Source organism: Artemia franciscana, chromosome 7 (assembly GCF_032884065.1).
Source record: "Artemia franciscana chromosome 7, ASM3288406v1, whole genome shotgun sequence".
Taxonomy (NCBI): Eukaryota; Metazoa; Arthropoda; class Branchiopoda; order Anostraca; family Artemiidae; genus Artemia; species Artemia franciscana.
The window spans coordinates 25371420-25394351 of NC_088869.1; the positions used below are offsets into that span (position 1 = coordinate 25371420).

Consider the following 22932-nt stretch of genomic DNA (forward strand, 5'->3'; position numbering starts at 1 on the left):
AACGGCCCTTTTAACGGCCACTAAATGGTTTAAACAAAACAGGCGAAATTACATTAAACAGCGTAGTGTTTGGTGAAAAAAAGAAGGTATGACTCGAGGAGGCAGAATTATTTTAAAAATGAGTTATAAGATTCGGCGTGACATTAAACAAGATTCAAACTATCTAATGAAAAGGAAAGGCAATTAGCCATGGCTTGATGCCCACAACTATTCGATTTTAATTCAAAATCAACGGACATAAAAAAAAACAAAAAACTCTACGGGCAAAATAACCAAAAAAAAAAAAAAAGGTCGAAATTATTTCAGATATACGTCAAATTATTGTAAAAATGAGTCATGGATTCAGCGTAGCATTCAACAAGATCCAAAACATCTAATGAAAAGAAAACACCCGAAAAGCCAATTTAGGCCAGCCTAATAAATCCAAAAAAATGAACAGCTCCCAATGGGGGCCCACGGACCCTTAAAAATGTTTACCGATGGAATGTCATGAAAAAGTCGAGGCCCCCTAATCTATTCTCTTTAACTATTCGCCGATAGATATTACTTTCTATACAATAAGGAAATTGAGACCTGCCTTCGAAACAGGGAACCTTTTTATTGTTTTTGAATTGTGGTTTAGCATGGGTTCTTGCTTACCCAAGATTTCGCAAATCAGAGCAAAGGAGTAATGAAAGCAATTTGAGAGTAGAGCATTTGAAATAAGGTGTTAGCCCTTAAAAGGGCTGTTTGGGAGGGCCCGGCTGATTGGGCACTAATAGAGGGGAGAAACCCCCTTATTTGGAGCTTGTGTACTTTGTTACAGCTTTAGTGCCTTCACTAACAGCGTGCTTGGCAAGTTCTCCGGGTAGGAGCAGCCTCACAGCAGTTTGAACCTCTCTGCTAGTGATGGTGGACCTCTTGTTGTAGTGAGCTAGACGAGAGGCTTCCGCAGCAATCCTTTCAAAGATATCATTGACAAAGCTATTCATGATGCTCATTGCCTTGCTAGAAACACCAGTGTCGGGATGCACTTGCTTGAGAACTTTGTAAATGTAAATGGCGTAGCTTTCCTTCCTCTTTCGTTTCCTTTTCTTATCAGTTTTACTGATATTTTTCTGCGCCTTACCAGCTTTCTTTGCTGCTTTTCCTGAAGTTTTTGGAGCCATGGTTAAGTGATACCTTAACGAAGTCTAATTGTCAAATGAATAGCGTTTACAAACTTGGACCCGTTTATATACCAACTAGAGTTCGCGCACAATTCTTTTATCAGAGGAACTCAGTTCGCTAGCCGGAGTATAAATTGTTTGCGCTTTCAAGAATAGACATCATTTTCAATTTGTTCGTTATTAAGAAGAGTCCAAGTGAATTTTGTAATCTAGAAACCATGTCAGGAAGAGGAAAAGGTGGAAAAGTGAAGGGAAAGGCAAAGTCCCGTTCAAACAGGGCAGGTCTCCAATTCCCAGTGGGAAGGATCCACCGTCTTCTAAGAAAGGGCAACTATGCGGAGCGAGTTGGTGCAGGGGCACCCGTTTACCTTGCAGCGGTGATGGAGTATTTGGCTGCCGAGGTCCTTGAGCTTGCTGGTAATGCTGCACGAGATAACAAAAAAACTCGTATCATTCCTCGTCACCTTCAGCTAGCCATTAGAAACGATGAAGAACTGAACAAGCTACTGTCGGGGGTTACCATTGCCCAAGGAGGCGTTTTGCCCAATATTCAAGCAGTCCTTCTACCAAAGAAGACTGAAAAACCGGCAAAGGCCTAAATGAATCTAATTTTAGCTCCAAGACCTACCCCAAATTAACCAACAGCCCTTTTAAGGGCTACAAATTGATTGAATCACTCTATAGCATGTAACCACCCCGGGAAAGGAAAAAGCTATGAAATTAAGGATGCTAAAAATGTGAATAGGAAAACTTTCACAATTATCTAGTAACAAAGGGCAAGAATTTACTGGAGGCGGGGGAGATATTTTCCTTAAAAATCGTTAAATTATACCCCAACATAATCTAAATATATATTCGAGGCTTGCCCTTTTGTTTCAATTAATACAGTTTGCTTTCACATTCATCTCGTTACAAAGCATAAGAATTTATTGAAGGAAAGGAAGCTCATTTTCACCTTAAAATCCAATAGATTATACACAAAAATCGAGGAAACTGTTTTTAAAAATGACCGAGAGCCAATTCAAAGACCCTCTAATTCGACTGATCTAAACTAGCCTAGGAAGCCATAGGGTAGTCATCTCAAAGGTAGAAACATTTTGGGGGGCTTGTCGGTCTGTTTCAGAAGGAATGAAGGTTTTTTTTTTTTTTTTTTTAAGAAAAAGGAATTAATAAACATATTTTGATTCTTTTTAAAATATTTGTCAACCTTGGTCCATGACTCTAAAATTTGGCATTTAATTTCTTTTCAGTTTGTGGAGCAACAATTATTTTGTTACAAAATCTCTCAGCCAACGGCCATACCACGTTGAAAGTACCCAGTCTCGTCAGATCCTGGAAGTCACACAACGTCGGGCCCGGTCAGTACTTGGATGGGTGACCGCCTGGGAACACCGGGTGCTGTTGGCATCTTTTCTTTTTTTAATTTTTTTTTATTATTATGATTCTTTTTTTTCAAACTAAAATAATATCCTTTAACAAACTCGGTTCCTTATTCTAATAGCGCCAAGCTGATTATATCTTTTATAAGAAAAAAGAAGAGACTAAGTTGGACATCTCCTTGATTTCCATCTATCGGTAATAAATAAATGCGAGTCAACTGTTTTGGTTTAGCTGATAAGCCACTAAATGAAGGCTAAAATTGAACAAAGCCACAACACTTGACTCACATTTATCTAAGCCAATAAATAAAGTCAAAAATTGTAACCAAAGTGACATTATAAGCCCCCAAGATATTTTAGTTGACCATTTTGGCAATTAAATCAAGTTGAAAGCCACCAAGAAACATACAGTTTTAAATGATTAATTCTCCTATGCCGGAATTGGTATTTCAGCCCATCCATGGGGCATCGCCTTGATCTGGGAGCTTATAATGTCACTTTTATCACAAGTCACAATTTTTGACTTTACTTATTGGTTCATCAGCTACGCCAAAACAACAGTTGACTCACACTCATTTCTGATTTCCGAAAAGATGGCGTGTCATTCAATATATTTCATTGGCGGCACTTTACCAGTAATTTATGATAAAAGGTGATTGAACAGTGTTTATTATGTCCAAATCGTCTTCATATATTTTCGGGCTCAACTCCATTGGACAGTTCAAATACCTTTGTCTTTTAATAGCATCAACACCGCAAATCTGCTTGTTCCTTCAATAGCGCCGCATAAATAGCTGACTTAAATCAAACTACTTACTTTAAAATTAGTCTTTGATGTGTCCACACCCAAATCCTCTTCATATGTTGTCGGGCCCAACTCCATGGTACAGTTCAAATTGCCTTGGTCTTTCAATAGCATCTATAGCAAAAGTCTATTCGTTCCTTCAATAGCGCCGCCTAAGCAACTGTCTTAGATCAAAGACTAACTTTAAAGTTAGTCTTTGATTGGTCTATGTTCAAAGTCCCTTCAAATGTTTTCGGCCTCAACTTCAATTTACAGTTCCAACTAGCTTTGTCTATCAGTAACATCAATAACACCAAAGTACTTGCTCCTTCAAGAGCGCCGCGACAACAACTGACTTTAATCAAAGACTATCTTTTAACGTATATTCAGGGAACCGCTCTACCTGGGCGAACAATTTCTGCTCAGAGGCTAGCGAGTCATTTTTAGGTAATCTGTGTTCCTTCTGTTTTGTTTTTGCAAAGATTGTGATTCATGTCTTGTATTGTTAAAAAAAGAAAACAATACCAACAAAAACAGTCATTTTTAGAGTCTAAATTTTTTGTATCAAACCTTTTCTTTTTTGTCAAAGATTTGGAAAAAGAAATTAAGCAAAAATATTTATGTTTGTGTTATTTTCCTGTAAAATAGTACTACTATTTATAAGCCTAGTTGGAATGAAACTTCAACTCTCATGATTTACACTTCCTTCATGAATCTGTTCAAAAAAAAAAAAAAAAAAAAAGAAGTTATATTGTCTTAAGCAAAAACATAATTTAATTATATCATTTTACTCTTGTATAATTACTTTTAATCTGTTATTATTTTTGATTGATATAATCATATTAGTTACCATTGATCAGCCTAGTCGGGATTGGAACCTCCGCCACCGCAATTTGAAGGCGTCGCTTTCTGATTTCCGAAAAGATGGCGTGTCATTCACTATATTTCATTGGCGGCACTTTACCAGTTATTTATGATAAAAGGTGATTGAACAATGTATTTATGGCCAATTCGTCTTCATATATTTTCGGGCTCAACTCCATTGGACAGTTCAAATACCTTTGTCTTTCCATTTTTTGAATCAAACCTTTTCTTTTTTGTCAAAGATTTGAAAAAAGAAATTAAGCAAAAATATTTAAGTTTGTGTTTATAGCATTATAACTTTCTGAACAGAAAGTTTCGAGCATTTGCTTTGATAGCCCTGAAAAGGGCTGTTTGATACTGCAGGATAACTTATTGCACACATTACTTTTTAGCTGGTTTCTTAGCTACTGACTTTTTAGATGCTACTTTCTTGGCGGGAGCTTTCTTGACTGACGGCCCCTTCTTGGGTGTCGATTTCTTTGCTGCTACTGCTTTTTTGGCAACAGTGGGTTTCTTGAAAACCTTTACAGGTTTCTTGCTACCAGCCATTGGCTTGGTAGCCTTTTTGGCTGAAGTTGACTTTTTCACTGCAATAGGTTTGGTTGTTTTCTTGACTGAAGTTTTGTTAGCTTTGGGCTTGGCAGGCTTTACAGCCTTGGAATTTTCGGCCTTGACAGGCTTTGCAAGCTTGAAAGAACCAGTTACGCCAGTACCTTTGGGATTTATAACAATTCCATTTGCAAGGCAACGCTTCAAAGCTTGCTTAAGATGCATATTCACAACTTTGGCATCATTACCAACCTGGAAATTGGCCATTATGTATTTGAGAATGGCCTGACGGCTAGATCCCCCACGTTCTTTCAGGTCAGCAATGGATTTGGTGATCATTTCCGTGTATTTTGGGTGGTTTGCTGGTGCCTTGACCTTTTTATCCCCTTTAGGTTTTGCAGCCTTAGCTGGTTTTGGAGCCTTTGCTTTCTTTTCCTTCTTGGCTGGTGTAGCCATGCTCTGGGATTCTACAGATGCTGGTGTCACTTCAGCTTCAATTTCAGACATTTTCAATTCTTCTCTACTTTTCTCTGTCACTGTCACTAGTGCGACTAAATATCGAATACATGCTCCATTTTTCATAAGTCTTACAATTATATTTCGGGAACCGCCGTACCCGGGTTAACATTTCTCTGTGTGCGCGAGCTAAGGAATTTGGGCCATGCTTGTGTTTGTTTGAAATGGCTTTATTCGAATTTTTGACTAGGAGGTAAGCTTTTGAGGAACGAAACCTATACTAAAGGATGGACAGGTCATTTTTCTATAGTTAGACATTTTTTTCATTGCTTCATCCATTGTAATTTGCCAGCAAAGGGGCAGAGAATAGTCCAAATCCGTCAAAACTAGTGTTCAATTTCAATAAACACCTTTTTGCTAGGAATTTAGATCCACGATGTCCACTTTTTATTTTTTATTAGTGAAATCCAGTACAAGTGCTTTCAGACAATGTAACATACATGCATGTGTCTTTGCAAAATCGCATTGAAATTAATTCCGAAACTCCAACTAAAAACACAGAAGATAAAGCAATAAGAAACGACACCTAAATTGGAGGCTCAAAGTGTCAAACTCGTATTCCAATGAAAATGAATTTCATTTAATTCTAATATTATATTTAAAAAGACAAGAATTACGGTTTACGGTTTCCGAAATGCCAAGGAAGGGGGGGGGGAAGTGGAAATGAACCGTTTTTATTTGTTTTAATCACAGCCTATATAAAAGTTCAATATACATACCACCTAAAACTAAATTATTTGTAACCTGAGAAATGTCCCTTTTTGCACTATATTTTTGAGTTTGTTTAATATCGAACAAAAGAAATCACAAATTTGCCTAATCTTAAAAAAAAAGAAGTATATGACACATTTACAATCATTATATTTATATGAATAAGTAAGTATGGAATGTCTGCCTTTTATATTTTGGTATTGAAATCTCTATTCGTGGTAGTACAAGGAGGATATAAGGAGGCTTTTAAAAACAAGCATCTCTAGATTTGTTTTTCTTTGTTTTTTTTTTTTTTTTTTTTTTTTTTTTTTTTATATCAGAATCCCTTTAGCACGACATTGTTCAGCCAAAGATGAGTCAAAGGAACTCGGATGCATTTTTTTTTTTTTTTTCTTTTTTCGAAACAAAGGCTTTAATAAAAGGCATTAAAACTTAACAAAGTTTAATATACGTTCTACACAAAAAAGGAATTGTTTTAAACGGGAAAAATGTCCCTTTCTACAGTATATTGTCGAGTTTTAGTTTAAAAACAAACATTAGAAATCATAAATAAATAAAAAAAAAATCGCAAAAGGCTAAAACACAAATTTGCAAAGTTTTTGCAAAAGTTAAAAACACATAACGAATTGTTGCTATATAATCGCAAATAAATTCACTTTTATTTGTTTCGATCTCAGGCTATCTGAAACTTTTAATATACGTTTCCACTTATAAAGGAATTATTTTAAACGGGAAAAATGTCCCTTTCTACAGTGTATTTTCGAGTTTTTGCTTAAAAACAAACATTAGAAAATCAAAGATAAAAAAAAAAAAAAAAAAAAACCGCAACGACCAGCTAAATAAATTCATACTTGTTTATTAACTGCAAATAACTAATGCAATACTTTTGTCCAAAGTGTAAGGTCCAGCGGCAATTTAGCAAGAGTAGGAACACATTTATTCCTCCGTTCCTACTATCTTCATTCAAACATGAAAGAATAGGCTTATGCCGTTAAATAGCAACAGTTATTTCTTTGAAGAATTCCATGGTGAGAATACGCAACTTTATTCAAATATGCAATGAAAAGCTAAATACAGTAAAATAGCAATGGAAAATTTGTTTGCATATTTCTAAACAGATATAGCACCTGAAACGAAAAAAAGAAAAGTATTTACCAAAATATTAGAGGCACAACAAAGAAAAGGCTCAAAAACTTGAGCTAGAAAGTGTTTAAAAAGATTTGGTGGCCTTTAAAAAGGCCGTTGGGTAGGGGGACAGCTGAAAACGCATTAACCACCAAAGCCATACAATGTACGACCTTGACGCTTCAGAGCGTAGACTACATCCATTGCAGTTACTGTCTTTCTCTTGGCATGTTCTGTGTAGGTGACAGCATCACGAATAACATTTTCGAGAAAAACTTTAAGAACACCTCTGGTTTCCTCGTAAATTAGGCCAGATATACGTTTTACACCACCGCGGCGAGCCAGTCTTCTGATAGCTGGCTTTGTAATACCCTGGATATTGTCACGAAGAACTTTGCGATGACGTTTTGCGCCTCCTTTTCCAAGCCCCTTTCCTCCTTTTCCTCTTCCTGTCATATTGAATTCGATAGCGTCGTCAACAGCTGTAAAGTTTTTGTCAAACTAAGGAATTTTCTTCAATGCCCGCTTTAATTTATACCGCTAAGTGCTTTCCCGACAAACTCTAGCTCTGTCGCGCGGCTGATGCTCCGTATAAATAAAGCCACTAGGCATTGGTTCCTTTGTTCATTCTTTTAAAGAGAGGCAAACTATCATTATGGCTAGGACGAAACAAACTGCGAGAAAATCAACGGGCGGAAAGGCACCTAGAAAGCAGCTTGCGACCAAGGCAGCACGTAAGTCGGCTCCTGCTACCGGAGGGGTAAAAAAACCACACAGATACAGGCCCGGAACCGTAGCCCTGAGAGAAATTCGTCGCTATCAAAAGAGTACCGAACTCTTAATAAGGAAATTGCCCTTTCAGAGACTTGTGCGAGAGATTGCCCAGGATTTCAAAACTGACTTGAGGTTCCAGAGTTCGGCTGTGATGGCACTACAAGAAGCCAGCGAGGCCTATTTAGTTGGACTTTTTGAGGATACCAACTTGTGTGCTATTCACGCCAAGAGGGTGACCATCATGCCCAAAGATATTCAACTTGCCCGTCGAATCCGTGGCGAGAGAGCTTAAGTACCCTAGTTCACCGCAATTGCATCTTAACCAACGGCCCTTTTAACGGCCACTAAATGGTTTAAACAAAACAGGCGAAATTACATTAAACAGCGTAGTGTTTGGTGAAAAAAAGAAGGTATGACTCGAGGAGGCAGAATTATTTTAAAAATGAGTTATAAGATTCGGCGTGACATTAAACAAGATTCAAACTATCTAATGAAAAGGAAAGGCAATTAGCCATGGCTTGATGCCCACAACTATTCGATTTTAATTCAAAATCAACGGACATAAAAAAAAACAAAAAACTCTACGGGCAAAATAACCAAAAAAAAAAAAAAAGGTCGAAATTATTTCAGATATACGTCAAATTATTGTAAAAATGAGTCATGGATTCAGCGTAGCATTCAACAAGATCCAAAACATCTAATGAAAAGAAAACACCCGAAAAGCCAATTTAGGCCAGCCTAATAAATCCAAAAAAATGAACAGCTCCCAATGGGGGCCCACGGACCCTTAAAAATGTTTACCGATGGAATGTCATGAAAAAGTCGAGGCCCCCTAATCTATTCTCTTTAACTATTCGCCGATAGATATTACTTTCTATACAATAAGGAAATTGAGACCTGCCTTCGAAACAGGGAACCTTTTTATTGTTTTTGAATTGTGGTTTAGCATGGGTTCTTGCTTACCCAAGATTTCGCAAATCAAAGCCAGGAGTAATGAAAGCAATTTGAGAGTAGAGCATTTGAAATAAGGTGTTAGCCCTTAAAAGGGCTGTTTGGGAGGGCCCGGCTGATTGGGCGCTAATAGAGGGGAGAAACCCCCTTATTTGGAGCTTGTGTACTTTGTTACAGCTTTAGTGCCTTCACTAACAGCGTGCTTGGCAAGTTCTCCGGGTAGGAGCAGCCTCACAGCAGTTTGAACCTCTCTGCTAGTGATGGTGGACCTCTTGTTGTAGTGAGCTAGACGAGAGGCTTCCGCAGCAATCCTTTCAAAGATATCATTGACAAAGCTATTCATGATGCTCATTGCCTTGCTAGAAACACCAGTGTCGGGATGCACTTGCTTGAGAACTTTGTAAATGTAAATGGCGTAGCTTTCCTTCCTCTTTCGTTTCCTTTTCTTATCAGTTTTACTGATATTTTTCTGCGCCTTACCAGCTTTCTTTGCTGCTTTTCCTGAAGTTTTTGGAGCCATGGTTAAGTGATACCTTAACGAAGTCTAATTGTCAAATGAATAGCGTTTACAAACTTGGACCCGTTTATATACCAACTAGAGTTCGCGCACAATTCTTTTATCAGAGGAACTCAGTTCGCTAGCCGGAGTATAAATTGTTTGCGCTTTCAAGAATAGACATCATTTTCAATTTGTTCGTTATTAAGAAGAGTCCAAGTGAATTTTGTAATCTAGAAACCATGTCAGGAAGAGGAAAAGGTGGAAAAGTGAAGGGAAAGGCAAAGTCCCGTTCAAACAGGGCAGGTCTCCAATTCCCAGTGGGAAGGATCCACCGTCTTCTAAGAAAGGGCAACTATGCGGAGCGAGTTGGTGCAGGGGCACCCGTTTACCTTGCAGCGGTGATGGAGTATTTGGCTGCCGAGGTCCTTGAGCTTGCTGGTAATGCTGCACGAGATAACAAAAAAACTCGTATCATTCCTCGTCACCTTCAGCTAGCCATTAGAAACGATGAAGAACTGAACAAGCTACTGTCGGGGGTTACCATTGCCCAAGGAGGCGTTTTGCCCAATATTCAAGCAGTCCTTCTACCAAAGAAGACTGAAAAACCGGCAAAGGCCTAAATGAATCTAATTTTAGCTCCAAGACCTACCCCAAATTAACCAACAGCCCTTTTAAGGGCTACAAATTGATTGAATCACTCTATAGCATGTAACCACCCCGGGAAAGGAAAAAGCTATGAAATTAAGGATGCTAAAAATGTGAATAGGAAAACTTTCACAATTATCTAGTAACAAAGGGCAAGAATTTACTGGAGGCGGGGGAGATATTTTCCTTAAAAATCGTTAAATTATACCCCAACATAATCTAAATATATATTCGAGGCTTGCCCTTTTGTTTCAATTAATACAGTTTGCTTTCACATTCATCTCGTTACAAAGCATAAGAATTTATTGAAGGAAAGGAAGCTCATTTTCACCTTAAAATCCAATAGATTATACACAAAAATCGAGGAAACTGTTTTTAAAAATGACCGAGAGCCAATTCAAAGACCCTCTAATTCGACTGATCTAAACTAGCCTAGGAAGCCATAGGGTAGTCATCTCAAAGGTAGAAACATTTTGGGGGGCTTGTCGGTCTGTTTCAGAAGGAATGAAGGTTTTTTTTTTTTTTTTTTTAAGAAAAAGGAATTAATAAACATATTTTGATTCTTTTTAAAATATTTGTCAACCTTGGTCCATGACTCTAAAATTTGGCATTTAATTTCTTTTCAGTTTGTGGAGCAACAATTATTTTGTTACAAAATCTCTCAGCCAACGGCCATACCACGTTGAAAGTACCCAGTCTCGTCAGATCCTGGAAGTCACACAACGTCGGGCCCGGTCAGTACTTGGATGGGTGACCGCCTGGGAACACCGGGTGCTGTTGGCATCTTTTCTTTTTTTAATTTTTTTTTATTATTATGATTCTTTTTTTTCAAACTAAAATAATATCCTTTAACAAACTCGGTTCCTTATTCTAATAGCGCCAAGCTGATTATATCTTTTATAAGAAAAAAGAAGAGACTAAGTTGGACATCTCCTTGATTTCCATCTATCGGTAATAAATAAATGCGAGTCAACTGTTTTGGTTTAGCTGATAAGCCACTAAATGAAGGCTAAAATTGAACAAAGCCACAACACTTGACTCACATTTATCTAAGCCAATAAATAAAGTCAAAAATTGTAACCAAAGTGACATTATAAGCCCCCAAGATATTTTAGTTGACCATTTTGGCAATTAAATCAAGTTGAAAGCCACCAAGAAACATACAGTTTTAAATGATTAATTCTCCTATGCCGGAATTGGTATTTCAGCCCATCCATGGGGCATCGCCTTGATCTGGGAGCTTATAATGTCACTTTTATCACAAGTCACAATTTTTGACTTTACTTATTGGTTCATCAGCTACGCCAAAACAACAGTTGACTCACACTCATTTCTGATTTCCGAAAAGATGGCGTGTCATTCAATATATTTCATTGGCGGCACTTTACCAGTAATTTATGATAAAAGGTGATTGAACAGTGTTTATTATGTCCAAATCGTCTTCATATATTTTCGGGCTCAACTCCATTGGACAGTTCAAATACCTTTGTCTTTTAATAGCATCAACACCGCAAATCTGCTTGTTCCTTCAATAGCGCCGCATAAATAGCTGACTTAAATCAAACTACTTACTTTAAAATTAGTCTTTGATGTGTCCACACCCAAATCCTCTTCATATGTTGTCGGGCCCAACTCCATGGTACAGTTCAAATTGCCTTGGTCTTTCAATAGCATCTATAGCAAAAGTCTATTCGTTCCTTCAATAGCGCCGCCTAAGCAACTGTCTTAGATCAAAGACTAACTTTAAAGTTAGTCTTTGATTGGTCTATGTTCAAAGTCCCTTCAAATGTTTTCGGCCTCAACTTCAATTTACAGTTCCAACTAGCTTTGTCTATCAGTAACATCAATAACACCAAAGTACTTGCTCCTTCAAGAGCGCCGCGACAACAACTGACTTTAATCAAAGACTATCTTTTAACGTATATTCAGGGAACCGCTCTACCTGGGCGAACAATTTCTGCTCAGAGGCTAGCGAGTCATTTTTAGGTAATCTGTGTTCCTTCTGTTTTGTTTTTGCAAAGATTGTGATTCATGTCTTGTATTGTTAAAAAAAGAAAACAATACCAACAAAAACAGTCATTTTTAGAGTCTAAATTTTTTGTATCAAACCTTTTCTTTTTTGTCAAAGATTTGGAAAAAGAAATTAAGCAAAAATATTTATGTTTGTGTTATTTTCCTGTAAAATAGTACTACTATTTATAAGCCTAGTTGGAATGAAACTTCAACTCTCATGATTTACACTTCCTTCATGAATCTGTTCAAAAAAAAAAAAAAAAAAAAAGAAGTTATATTGTCTTAAGCAAAAACATAATTTAATTATATCATTTTACTCTTGTATAATTACTTTTAATCTGTTATTATTTTTGATTGATATAATCATATTAGTTACCATTGATCAGCCTAGTCGGGATTGGAACCTCCGCCACCGCAATTTGAAGGCGTCGCTTTCTGATTTCCGAAAAGATGGCGTGTCATTCACTATATTTCATTGGCGGCACTTTACCAGTTATTTATGATAAAAGGTGATTGAACAATGTATTTATGGCCAATTCGTCTTCATATATTTTCGGGCTCAACTCCATTGGACAGTTCAAATACCTTTGTCTTTCCATTTTTTGAATCAAACCTTTTCTTTTTTGTCAAAGATTTGAAAAAAGAAATTAAGCAAAAATATTTAAGTTTGTGTTTATAGCATTATAACTTTCTGAACAGAAAGTTTCGAGCATTTGCTTTGATAGCCCTGAAAAGGGCTGTTTGATACTGCAGGATAACTTATTGCACACATTACTTTTTAGCTGGTTTCTTAGCTACTGACTTTTTAGATGCTACTTTCTTGGCGGGAGCTTTCTTGACTGACGGCCCCTTCTTGGGTGTCGATTTCTTTGCTGCTACTGCTTTTTTGGCAACAGTGGGTTTCTTGAAAACCTTTACAGGTTTCTTGCTACCAGCCATTGGCTTGGTAGCCTTTTTGGCTGAAGTTGACTTTTTCACTGCAATAGGTTTGGTTGTTTTCTTGACTGAAGTTTTGTTAGCTTTGGGCTTGGCAGGCTTTACAGCCTTGGAATTTTCGGCCTTGACAGGCTTTGCAAGCTTGAAAGAACCAGTTACGCCAGTACCTTTGGGATTTATAACAATTCCATTTGCAAGGCAACGCTTCAAAGCTTGCTTAAGATGCATATTCACAACTTTGGCATCATTACCAACCTGGAAATTGGCCATTATGTATTTGAGAATGGCCTGACGGCTAGATCCCCCACGTTCTTTCAGGTCAGCAATGGATTTGGTGATCATTTCCGTGTATTTTGGGTGGTTTGCTGGTGCCTTGACCTTTTTATCCCCTTTGGGTTTTGCAGCCTTAGCTGGTTTTGGAGCCTTTGCTTTCTTTTCCTTCTTGGCTGGTGTAGCCATGCTCTGGGATTCTACAGATGCTGGTGTCACTTCAGCTTCAATTTCAGACATTTTCAATTCTTCTCTACTTTTCTCTGTCACTGTCACTAGTGCGACTAAATATCGAATACATGCTCCATTTTTCATAAGTCTTACAATTATATTTCGGGAACCGCCGTACCCGGGTTAACATTTCTCTGTGTGCGCGAGCTAAGGAATTTGGGCCATGCTTGTGTTTGTTTGAAATGGCTTTATTCGAATTTTTGACTAGGAGGTAAGCTTTTGAGGAACGAAACCTATACTAAAGGATGGACAGGTCATTTTTCTATAGTTAGACATTTTTTTCATTGCTTCATCCATTGTAATTTGCCAGCAAAGGGGCAGAGAATAGTCCAAATCCGTCAAAACTAGTGTTCAATTTCAATAAACACCTTTTTGCTAGGAATTTAGATCCACGATGTCCACTTTTTATTTTTTATTAGTGAAATCCAGTACAAGTGCTTTCAGACAATGTAACATACATGCATGTGTCTTTGCAAAATCGCATTGAAATTAATTCCGAAACTCCAACTAAAAACACAGAAGATAAAGCAATAAGAAACGACACCTAAATTGGAGGCTCAAAGTGTCAAACTCGTATTCCAATGAAAATGAATTTCATTTAATTCTAATATTATATTTAAAAAGACAAGAATTACGGTTTACGGTTTCCGAAATGCCAAGGAAGGGGGGGGGGAAGTGGAAATGAACCGTTTTTATTTGTTTTAATCACAGCCTATATAAAAGTTCAATATACATACCACCTAAAACTAAATTATTTGTAACCTGAGAAATGTCCCTTTTTGCACTATATTTTTGAGTTTGTTTAATATCGAACAAAAGAAATCACAAATTTGCCTAATCTTAAAAAAAAAGAAGTATATGACACATTTACAATCATTATATTTATATGAATAAGTAAGTATGGAATGTCTGCCTTTTATATTTTGGTATTGAAATCTCTATTCGTGGTAGTACAAGGAGGATATAAGGAGGCTTTTAAAAACAAGCATCTCTAGATTTGTTTTTCTTTGTTTTTTTTTTTTTTTTTTTTTTTTTTTTTTTTATATCAGAATCCCTTTAGCACGACATTGTTCAGCCAAAGATGAGTCAAAGGAACTCGGATGCATTTTTTTTTTTTTTTTCTTTTTTCGAAACAAAGGCTTTAATAAAAGGCATTAAAACTTAACAAAGTTTAATATACGTTCTACACAAAAAAGGAATTGTTTTAAACGGGAAAAATGTCCCTTTCTACAGTATATTGTCGAGTTTTAGTTTAAAAACAAACATTAGAAATCATAAATAAATAAAAAAAAAATCGCAAAAGGCTAAAACACAAATTTGCAAAGTTTTTGCAAAAGTTAAAAACACATAACGAATTGTTGCTATATAATCGCAAATAAATTCACTTTTATTTGTTTCGATCTCAGGCTATCTGAAACTTTTAATATACGTTTCCACTTATAAAGGAATTATTTTAAACGGGAAAAATGTCCCTTTCTACAGTGTATTTTCGAGTTTTTGCTTAAAAACAAACATTAGAAAATCAAAGATAAAAAAAAAAAAAAAAAAAAACCGCAACGACCAGCTAAATAAATTCATACTTGTTTATTAACTGCAAATAACTAATGCAATACTTTTGTCCAAAGTGTAAGGTCCAGCGGCAATTTAGCAAGAGTAGGAACACATTTATTCCTCCGTTCCTACTATCTTCATTCAAACATGAAAGAATAGGCTTATGCCGTTAAATAGCAACAGTTATTTCTTTGAAGAATTCCATGGTGAGAATACGCAACTTTATTCAAATATGCAATGAAAAGCTAAATACAGTAAAATAGCAATGGAAAATTTGTTTGCATATTTCTAAACAGATATAGCACCTGAAACGAAAAAAAGAAAAGTATTTACCAAAATATTAGAGGCACAACAAAGAAAAGGCTCAAAAACTTGAGCTAGAAAGTGTTTAAAAAGATTTGGTGGCCTTTAAAAAGGCCGTTGGGTAGGGGGACAGCTGAAAACGCATTAACCACCAAAGCCATACAATGTACGACCTTGACGCTTCAGAGCGTAGACTACATCCATTGCAGTTACTGTCTTTCTCTTGGCATGTTCTGTGTAGGTGACAGCATCACGAATAACATTTTCGAGAAAAACTTTAAGAACACCTCTGGTTTCCTCGTAAATTAGGCCAGATATACGTTTTACACCACCGCGGCGAGCCAGTCTTCTGATAGCTGGCTTTGTAATACCCTGGATATTGTCACGAAGAACTTTGCGATGACGTTTTGCGCCTCCTTTTCCAAGCCCCTTTCCTCCTTTTCCTCTTCCTGTCATATTGAATTCGATAGCGTCGTCAACAGCTGTAAAGTTTTTGTCAAACTAAGGAATTTTCTTCAATGCCCGCTTTAATTTATACCGCTAAGTGCTTTCCCGACAAACTCTAGCTCTGTCGCGCGGCTGATGCTCCGTATAAATAAAGCCACTAGGCATTGGTTCCTTTGTTCATTCTTTTAAAGAGAGGCAAACTATCATTATGGCTAGGACGAAACAAACTGCGAGAAAATCAACGGGCGGAAAGGCACCTAGAAAGCAGCTTGCGACCAAGGCAGCACGTAAGTCGGCTCCTGCTACCGGAGGGGTAAAAAAACCACACAGATACAGGCCCGGAACCGTAGCCCTGAGAGAAATTCGTCGCTATCAAAAGAGTACCGAACTCTTAATAAGGAAATTGCCCTTTCAGAGACTTGTGCGAGAGATTGCCCAGGATTTCAAAACTGACTTGAGGTTCCAGAGTTCGGCTGTGATGGCACTACAAGAAGCCAGCGAGGCCTATTTAGTTGGACTTTTTGAGGATACCAACTTGTGTGCTATTCACGCCAAGAGGGTGACCATCATGCCCAAAGATATTCAACTTGCCCGTCGAATCCGTGGCGAGAGAGCTTAAGTACCCTAGTTCACCGCAATTGCATCTTAACCAACGGCCCTTTTAACGGCCACTAAATGGTTTAAACAAAACAGGCGAAATTACATTAAACAGCGTAGTGTTTGGTGAAAAAAAGAAGGTATGACTCGAGGAGGCAGAATTATTTTAAAAATGAGTTATAAGATTCGGCGTGACATTAAACAAGATTCAAACTATCTAATGAAAAGGAAAGGCAATTAGCCATGGCTTGATGCCCACAACTATTCGATTTTAATTCAAAATCAACGGACATAAAAAAAAACAAAAAACTCTACGGGCAAAATAACCAAAAAAAAAAAAAAAGGTCGAAATTATTTCAGATATACGTCAAATTATTGTAAAAATGAGTCATGGATTCAGCGTAGCATTCAACAAGATCCAAAACATCTAATGAAAAGAAAACACCCGAAAAGCCAATTTAGGCCAGCCTAATAAATCCAAAAAAATGAACAGCTCCCAATGGGGGCCCACGGACCCTTAAAAATGTTTACCGATGGAATGTCATGAAAAAGTCGAGGCCCCCTAATCTATTCTCTTTAACTATTCGCCGATAGATATTACTTTCTATACAATAAGGAAATTGAGACCTGCCTTCGAAACAGGGAACCTTTTTATTGTTTTTGAATTGTGGTTTAGCATGGGTTCTTGCTTACCCAAGATTTCGCAAATCAGAGCAAAGGAGTAATGAAAGCAATTTGAGAGTAGAGCATTTGAAATAAGGTGTTAGCCCTTAAAAGGGCTGTTTGGGAGGGCCCGGCTGATTGGGCACTAATAGAGGGGAGAAACCCCCTTATTTGGAGCTTGTGTACTTTGTTACAGCTTTAGTGCCTTCACTAACAGCGTGCTTGGCAAGTTCTCCGGGTAGGAGCAGCCTCACAGCAGTTTGAACCTCTCTGCTAGTGATGGTGGACCTCTTGTTGTAGTGAGCTAGACGAGAGGCTTCCGCAGCAATCCTTTCAAAGATATCATTGACAAAGCTATTCATGATGCTCATTGCCTTGCTAGAAACACCAGTGTCGGGATGCACTTGCTTGAGAACTTTGTAAATGTAAATGGCGTAGCTTTCCTTCCTCTTTCGTTTCCTTTTCTTATCAGTTTTACTGATATTTTTCTGCGCCTTACCAGCTTTCTTTGCTGCTTTTCCTGAAGTTTTTGGAGCCATGGTTAAGTGATACCTTAACGAAGTCTAATTGTCAAATGAATAGCGTTTACAAACTTGGACCCGTTTATATACCAACTAGAGTTCGCGCACAATTCTTTTATCAGAGGAACTCAGTTCGCTAGCCGGAGTATAAATTGTTTGCGCTTTCAAGAATAGACATCATTTTCAATTTGTTCGTTATTAAGAAGAGTCCAAGTGAATTTTGTAATCTAGAAACCATGTCAGGAAGAGGAAAAGGTGGAAAAGTGAAGGGAAAGGCAAAGTCCCGTTCAAACAGGGCAGGTCTCCAATTCCCAGTGGGAAGGATCCACCGTCTTCTAAGAAAGGGCAACTATGCGGAGCGAGTTGGTGCAGGGGCACCCGTTTACCTTGCAGCGGTGATGGAGTATTTGGCTGCCGAGGTCCTTGAGCTTGCTGGTAATGCTGCACGAGATAACAAAAAAACTCGTATCATTCCTCGTCACCTTCAGCTAGCCATTAGAAACGATGAAGAACTGAACAAGCTACTGTCGGGGGTTACCATTGCCCAAGGAGGCGTTTTGCCCAATATTCAAGCAGTCCTTCTACCAAAGAAGACTGAAAAACCGGCAAAGGCCTAAATGAATCTAATTTTAGCTCCAAGACCTACCCCAAATTAACCAACAGCCCTTTTAAGGGCTACAAATTGATTGAATCACTCTATAGCATGTAACCACCCCGGGAAAGGAAAAAGCTATGAAATTAAGGATGCTAAAAATGTGAATAGGAAAACTTTCACAATTATCTAGTAACAAAGGGCAAGAATTTACTGGAGGCGGGGGAGATATTTTCCTTAAAAATCGTTAAATTATACCCCAACATAATCTAAATATATATTCGAGGCTTGCCCTTTTGTTTCAATTAATAAAGTTTGCTTTCACATTCATCTCGTTACAAAGCATAGGAATTTATTGAAGGAAAGGAAGCTCATTTTCACCTTAAAATCCAATAGATTATACACAAAAATCGAGGAAACTGTTTTTAAAAATGACCGAGAGCCAATTCAAAGACCCTCTAATTCGACTGATCTAAACTAGCCTAGGAAGCCATAGGGTAGTCATCTCAAAGGTAGAAACATTTTGGGGGGCTTGTCGGTCTGTTTCAGAAGGAATGAAGGTTTTTTTTTTTTTTTTTTTAAGAAAAAGGAATTAATAAACATATTTTGATTCTTTTTAAAATATTTGTCAACCTTGGTCCATGACTCTAAAATTTGGCATTTAATTTCTTTTCAGTTTGTGGAGCAACAATTATTTTGTTACAAAATCTCTCAGCCAACGGCCATACCACGTTGAAAGTACCCAGTCTCGTCAGATCCTGGAAGTCACACAACGTCGGGCCCGGTCAGTACTTGGATGGGTGACCGCCTGGGAACACCGGGTGCTGTTGGCATCTTTTCTTTTTTTAATTTTTTTTTATTATTATGATTCTTTTTTTTCAAACTAAAATAATATCCTTTAACAAACTCGGTTCCTTATTCTAATAGCGCCAAGCTGATTATATCTTTTATAAGAAAAAAGAAGAGACTAAGTTGGACATCTCCTTGATTTCCATCTATCGGTAATAAATAAATGCGAGTCAACTGTTTTGGTTTAGCTGATAAGCCACTAAATGAAGGCTAAAATTGAACAAAGCCACAACACTTGACTCACATTTATCTAAGCCAATAAATAAAGTCAAAAATTGTAACCAAAGTGACATTATAAGCCCCCAAGATATTTTAGTTGACCATTTTGGCAATTAAATCAAGTTGAAAGCCACCAAGAAACATACAGTTTTAAATGATTAATTCTCCTATGCCGGAATTGGTATTTCAGCCCATCCATGGGGCATCGCCTTGATCTGGGAGCTTATAATGTCACTTTTATCACAAGTCACAATTTTTGACTTTACTTATTGGTTCATCAGCTACGCCAAAACAACAGTTGACTCACACTCATTTCTGATTTCCGAAAAGATGGCGTGTCATTCAATATATTTCATTGGCGGCACTTTACCAGTAATTTATGATAAAAGGTGATTGAACAGTGTTTATTATGTCCAAATCGTCTTCATATATTTTCGGGCTCAACTCCATTGGACAGTTCAAATACCTTTGTCTTTTAATAGCATCAACACCGCAAATCTGCTTGTTCCTTCAATAGCGCCGCATAAATAGCTGACTTAAATCAAACTACTTACTTTAAAATTAGTCTTTGATGTGTCCACACCCAAATCCTCTTCATATGTTGTCGGGCCCAACTCCATGGTACAGTTCAAATTGCCTTGGTCTTTCAATAGCATCTATAGCAAAAGTCTACTCGTTCCTTCAATAGCGCCGCCTAAGCAACTGTCTTAGATCAAAGACTAACTTTAAAGTTAGTCTTTGATTGGTCTATGTTCAAAGTCCCTTCAAATGTTTTCGGCCTCAACTTCAATTTACAGTTCCAACTAGCTTTGTCTATCAGTAACATCAATAACACCAAAGTACTTGCTCCTTCAAGAGCGCCGCGACAACAACTGACTTTAATCAAAGACTATCTTTTAACGTATATTCAGGGAACCGCTCTACCTGGGCGAACAATTTCTGCTCAGAGGCTAGCGAGTCATTTTTAGGTAATCTGTGTTCCTTCTGTTTTGTTTTTGCAAAGATTGTGATTCATGTCTTGTATTGTTAAAAAAAGAAAACAATACCAACAAAAACAGTCATTTTTAGAGTCTAAATTTTTTGTATCAAACCTTTTCTTTTTTGTCAAAGATTTGGAAAAAGAAATTAAGCAAAAATATTTATGTTTGTGTTATTTTCCTGTAAAATAGTACTACTATTTATAAGCCTAGTTGGAATGAAACTTCAACTCTCATGATTTACACTTCCTTCATGAATCTGTTCAAAAAAAAAAAAAAAAAAAAAGAAGTTATATTGTCTTAAGCAAAAACATAATTTAATTATATCATTTTACTCTTGTATAATTACTTTTAATCTGTTATTATTTTTGATTGATATAATCATATTAGTTACCATTGATCAGCCTAGTCGGGATTGGAACCTCCGCCACCGCAATTTGAAGGCGTCGCTTTCTGATTTCCGAAAAGATGGCGTGTCATTCACTATATTTCATTGGCGGCACTTTACCAGTTATTTATGATAAAAGGTGATTGAACAGTGTATTTATGTCCAATTCGTCTTCATATATTTTCGGGCTCAACTCCATTGGACAGTTCAAATACCTTTGTCTTTCCATTTTTTGAATCAAACCTTTTCTTTTTTGTCAAAGATTTGAAAAAAGAAATTAAGCAAAAATATTTAAGTTTGTGTTTATAGCATTATAACTTTCTGAACAGAAAGTTTCGAGCATTTGCTTTGATAGCCCTGAAAAGGGCTGTTTGATACTGCAGGATAACTTATTGCACACATTACTTTTTAGCTGGTTTCTTAGCTACTGACTTTTTAGATGCTACTTTCTTGGCGGGAGCTTTCTTGACTGACGGCCCCTTCTTGGGTGTCGATTTCTTTGCTGCTACTGCTTTTTTGGCAACAGTGGGTTTCTTGAAAACCTTTACAGGTTTCTTGCTACCAGCCATTGGCTTGGTAGCCTTTTTGGCTGAAGTTGACTTTTTCACTGCAATAGGTTTGGTTGTTTTCTTGACTGAAGTTTTCTTAGCTTTGGGCTTGGCAGGCTTTACAGCCTTGGAATTTTCGGCCTTGACAGGCTTTGCAAGCTTGAAAGAACCAGTTACGCCAGTACCTTTGGGATTTATAACAATTCCATTTGCAAGGCAACGCTTCAAAGCTTGCTTAAGATGCATATTCACAACTTTGGCATCATTACCAACCTGGAAATTGGCCATTATGTATTTGAGAATGGCCTGACGGCTAGATCCCCCACGTTCTTTCATGTCAGCAATGGATTTGGTGATCATTTCCGTGTATTTTGGGTGGTTAGCTGGTGCCTTGACCTTTTTATCCCCTTTGGGTTTTGCAGCCTTAGCTGGTTTTGGAGCCTTTGCTTTCTTTTCCTTCTTGGCTGGTGTAGCCATGCTCTGGGATTCTACAGATGCTGGTGTCACTTCAGCTTCAATTTCAGACATTTTCAATTCTTCTCTACTTTTCTCTGTCACTGTCACTAGTGCGACTAAATATCGAATACATGCTCCATTTTTCATAAGTCTTACAATTATATTTCGGGAACCGCCGTACCCGGGTTAACATTTCTCTGTGTGCGCGAGCTAAGGAATTTGGGCCATGCTTGTGTTTGTTTGAAATGGCTTTATTCGAATTTTTGACTAGGAGGTAAGCTTTTGAGGAACGAAACCTATACTAAAGGATGGACAGGTCATTTTTCTATAGTTAGACATTTTTTTCATTGCTTCATCCATTGTAATTTGCCAGCAAAGGGGCAGAGAATAGTCCAAATCCGTCAAAACTAGTGTTCAATTTCAATAAACACCTTTTTGCTAGGAATTTAGATCCACGATGTCCACTTTTTATTTTTTATTAGTGAAATCCAGTACAAGTGCTTTCAGACAATGTAACATACATGCATGTGTCTTTGCAAAATCGCATTGAAATTAATTCCGAAACTCCAACTAAAAACACAGAAGATAAAGCAATAAGAAACGACACCTAAATTGGAGGCTCAAAGTGTCAAACTCGTATTCCAATGAAAATGAATTTCATTTAATTCTAATATTATATTTAAAAAGACAAGAATTACGGTTTACGGTTTCCGAAATGCCAAGGAAGGGGGGGGGGAAGTGGAAATGAACCGTTTTTATTTGTTTTAATCACAGCCTATATAAAAGTTCAATATACATACCACCTAAAACTAAATTATTTGTAACCTGAGAAATGTCCCTTTTTGCACTATATTTTTGAGTTTGTTTAATATCGAACAAAAGAAATCACAAATTTGCCTAATCTTAAAAAAAAAGAAGTATATGACACATTTACAATCATTATATTTATATGAATAAGTAAGTATGGAATGTCTGCCTTTTATATTTTGGTATTGAAATCTCTATTCGTGGTAGTACAAGGAGGATATAAGGAGGCTTTTAAAAACAAGCATCTCTAGATTTGTTTTTCTTTGTTTTTTTTTTTTTTTTTTTTTTTTTTTTTTTTATATCAGAATCCCTTTAGCACGACATTGTTCAGCCAAAGATGAGTCAAAGGAACTCGGATGCATTTTTTTTTTTTTTTTCTTTTTTCGAAACAAAGGCTTTAATAAAAGGCATTAAAACTTAACAAAGTTTAATATACGTTCTACACAAAAAAGGAATTGTTTTAAACGGGAAAAATGTCCCTTTCTACAGTATATTGTCGAGTTTTAGTTTAAAAACAAACATTAGAAATCATAAATAAATAAAAAAAAAATCGCAAAAGGCTAAAACACAAATTTGCAAAGTTTTTGCAAAAGTTAAAAACACATAACGAATTGTTGCT

At 37.0% G+C, this 22932-nt stretch overlaps 13 protein-coding genes and 3 non-coding genes across 16 annotated transcripts; 8 read left to right on the top strand and 8 right to left on the bottom strand.

Moving 5' to 3' along the window:
* Positions 1-709: 709 nt before the first annotated feature.
* LOC136029052 (histone H2B) lies at positions 710-1197 on the bottom strand. Its single transcript, XM_065707085.1, has one exon. It carries the CDS (start codon positions 1146-1148, stop codon positions 777-779), a length of 372 nt encoding a protein of 123 aa, XP_065563157.1. The 5' UTR covers positions 1149-1197; the 3' UTR covers positions 710-776.
* A 169-nt stretch (positions 1198-1366) lies between these two features.
* On the top strand, positions 1367-1747 carry LOC136029636 (histone H2A). The gene has a single exon (XM_065708137.1). It carries the CDS (start codon positions 1367-1369, stop codon positions 1745-1747), a length of 381 nt encoding a protein of 126 aa, XP_065564209.1.
* A 689-nt stretch (positions 1748-2436) lies between these two features.
* On the top strand, positions 2437-2555 carry LOC136029756 (5S ribosomal RNA). The gene has a single exon (XR_010618094.1). It is a non-coding gene; the product is annotated as a 5S ribosomal RNA (ribosomal RNA).
* Positions 2556-4497: 1942 nt separating this feature from the next.
* Positions 4498-5321, bottom strand: LOC136029048 (histone H1-delta-like). The gene has a single exon (XM_065707082.1). The coding sequence runs from the start codon at positions 5304-5306 to the stop codon at positions 4557-4559; it is 750 nt and encodes a 249-aa protein (XP_065563154.1). The 5' UTR covers positions 5307-5321; the 3' UTR covers positions 4498-4556.
* A 1859-nt stretch (positions 5322-7180) lies between these two features.
* On the bottom strand, positions 7181-7582 carry LOC136029054 (histone H4). Its single transcript, XM_065707087.1, has one exon. The coding sequence runs from the start codon at positions 7530-7532 to the stop codon at positions 7221-7223; it is 312 nt and encodes a 103-aa protein (XP_065563159.1). The 5' UTR covers positions 7533-7582; the 3' UTR covers positions 7181-7220.
* Positions 7583-7731: 149 nt separating this feature from the next.
* On the top strand, positions 7732-8142 carry LOC136029637 (histone H3). The gene has a single exon (XM_065708138.1). The coding sequence runs from the start codon at positions 7732-7734 to the stop codon at positions 8140-8142; it is 411 nt and encodes a 136-aa protein (XP_065564210.1).
* Positions 8143-8882: 740 nt separating this feature from the next.
* Positions 8883-9374, bottom strand: LOC136029049 (histone H2B). The gene has a single exon (XM_065707083.1). It carries the CDS (start codon positions 9319-9321, stop codon positions 8950-8952), a length of 372 nt encoding a protein of 123 aa, XP_065563155.1. The 5' UTR covers positions 9322-9374; the 3' UTR covers positions 8883-8949.
* A 165-nt stretch (positions 9375-9539) lies between these two features.
* On the top strand, positions 9540-9920 carry LOC136029638 (histone H2A). The gene has a single exon (XM_065708139.1). It carries the CDS (start codon positions 9540-9542, stop codon positions 9918-9920), a length of 381 nt encoding a protein of 126 aa, XP_065564211.1.
* Positions 9921-10609: 689 nt separating this feature from the next.
* LOC136029767 (5S ribosomal RNA) lies at positions 10610-10728 on the top strand. Its single transcript, XR_010618097.1, has one exon. It is a non-coding gene; the product is annotated as a 5S ribosomal RNA (ribosomal RNA).
* A 1942-nt stretch (positions 10729-12670) lies between these two features.
* On the bottom strand, positions 12671-13494 carry LOC136029047 (histone H1-delta-like). The gene has a single exon (XM_065707081.1). It carries the CDS (start codon positions 13477-13479, stop codon positions 12730-12732), a length of 750 nt encoding a protein of 249 aa, XP_065563153.1. The 5' UTR covers positions 13480-13494; the 3' UTR covers positions 12671-12729.
* Positions 13495-15353: 1859 nt separating this feature from the next.
* Positions 15354-15756, bottom strand: LOC136029053 (histone H4). The gene has a single exon (XM_065707086.1). The coding sequence runs from the start codon at positions 15703-15705 to the stop codon at positions 15394-15396; it is 312 nt and encodes a 103-aa protein (XP_065563158.1). The 5' UTR covers positions 15706-15756; the 3' UTR covers positions 15354-15393.
* Positions 15757-15904: 148 nt separating this feature from the next.
* Positions 15905-16315, top strand: LOC136029640 (histone H3). Its single transcript, XM_065708140.1, has one exon. It carries the CDS (start codon positions 15905-15907, stop codon positions 16313-16315), a length of 411 nt encoding a protein of 136 aa, XP_065564212.1.
* Positions 16316-17056: 741 nt separating this feature from the next.
* On the bottom strand, positions 17057-17550 carry LOC136029050 (histone H2B). Its single transcript, XM_065707084.1, has one exon. It carries the CDS (start codon positions 17493-17495, stop codon positions 17124-17126), a length of 372 nt encoding a protein of 123 aa, XP_065563156.1. The 5' UTR covers positions 17496-17550; the 3' UTR covers positions 17057-17123.
* A 163-nt stretch (positions 17551-17713) lies between these two features.
* LOC136029641 (histone H2A) lies at positions 17714-18094 on the top strand. The gene has a single exon (XM_065708141.1). It carries the CDS (start codon positions 17714-17716, stop codon positions 18092-18094), a length of 381 nt encoding a protein of 126 aa, XP_065564213.1.
* Positions 18095-18783: 689 nt separating this feature from the next.
* LOC136029774 (5S ribosomal RNA) lies at positions 18784-18902 on the top strand. Its single transcript, XR_010618102.1, has one exon. It is a non-coding gene; the product is annotated as a 5S ribosomal RNA (ribosomal RNA).
* A 1942-nt stretch (positions 18903-20844) lies between these two features.
* Positions 20845-21668, bottom strand: LOC136029046 (histone H1-delta-like). The gene has a single exon (XM_065707080.1). The coding sequence runs from the start codon at positions 21651-21653 to the stop codon at positions 20904-20906; it is 750 nt and encodes a 249-aa protein (XP_065563152.1). The 5' UTR covers positions 21654-21668; the 3' UTR covers positions 20845-20903.
* Between the last annotated feature and the right edge of the window lie 1264 nt (positions 21669-22932).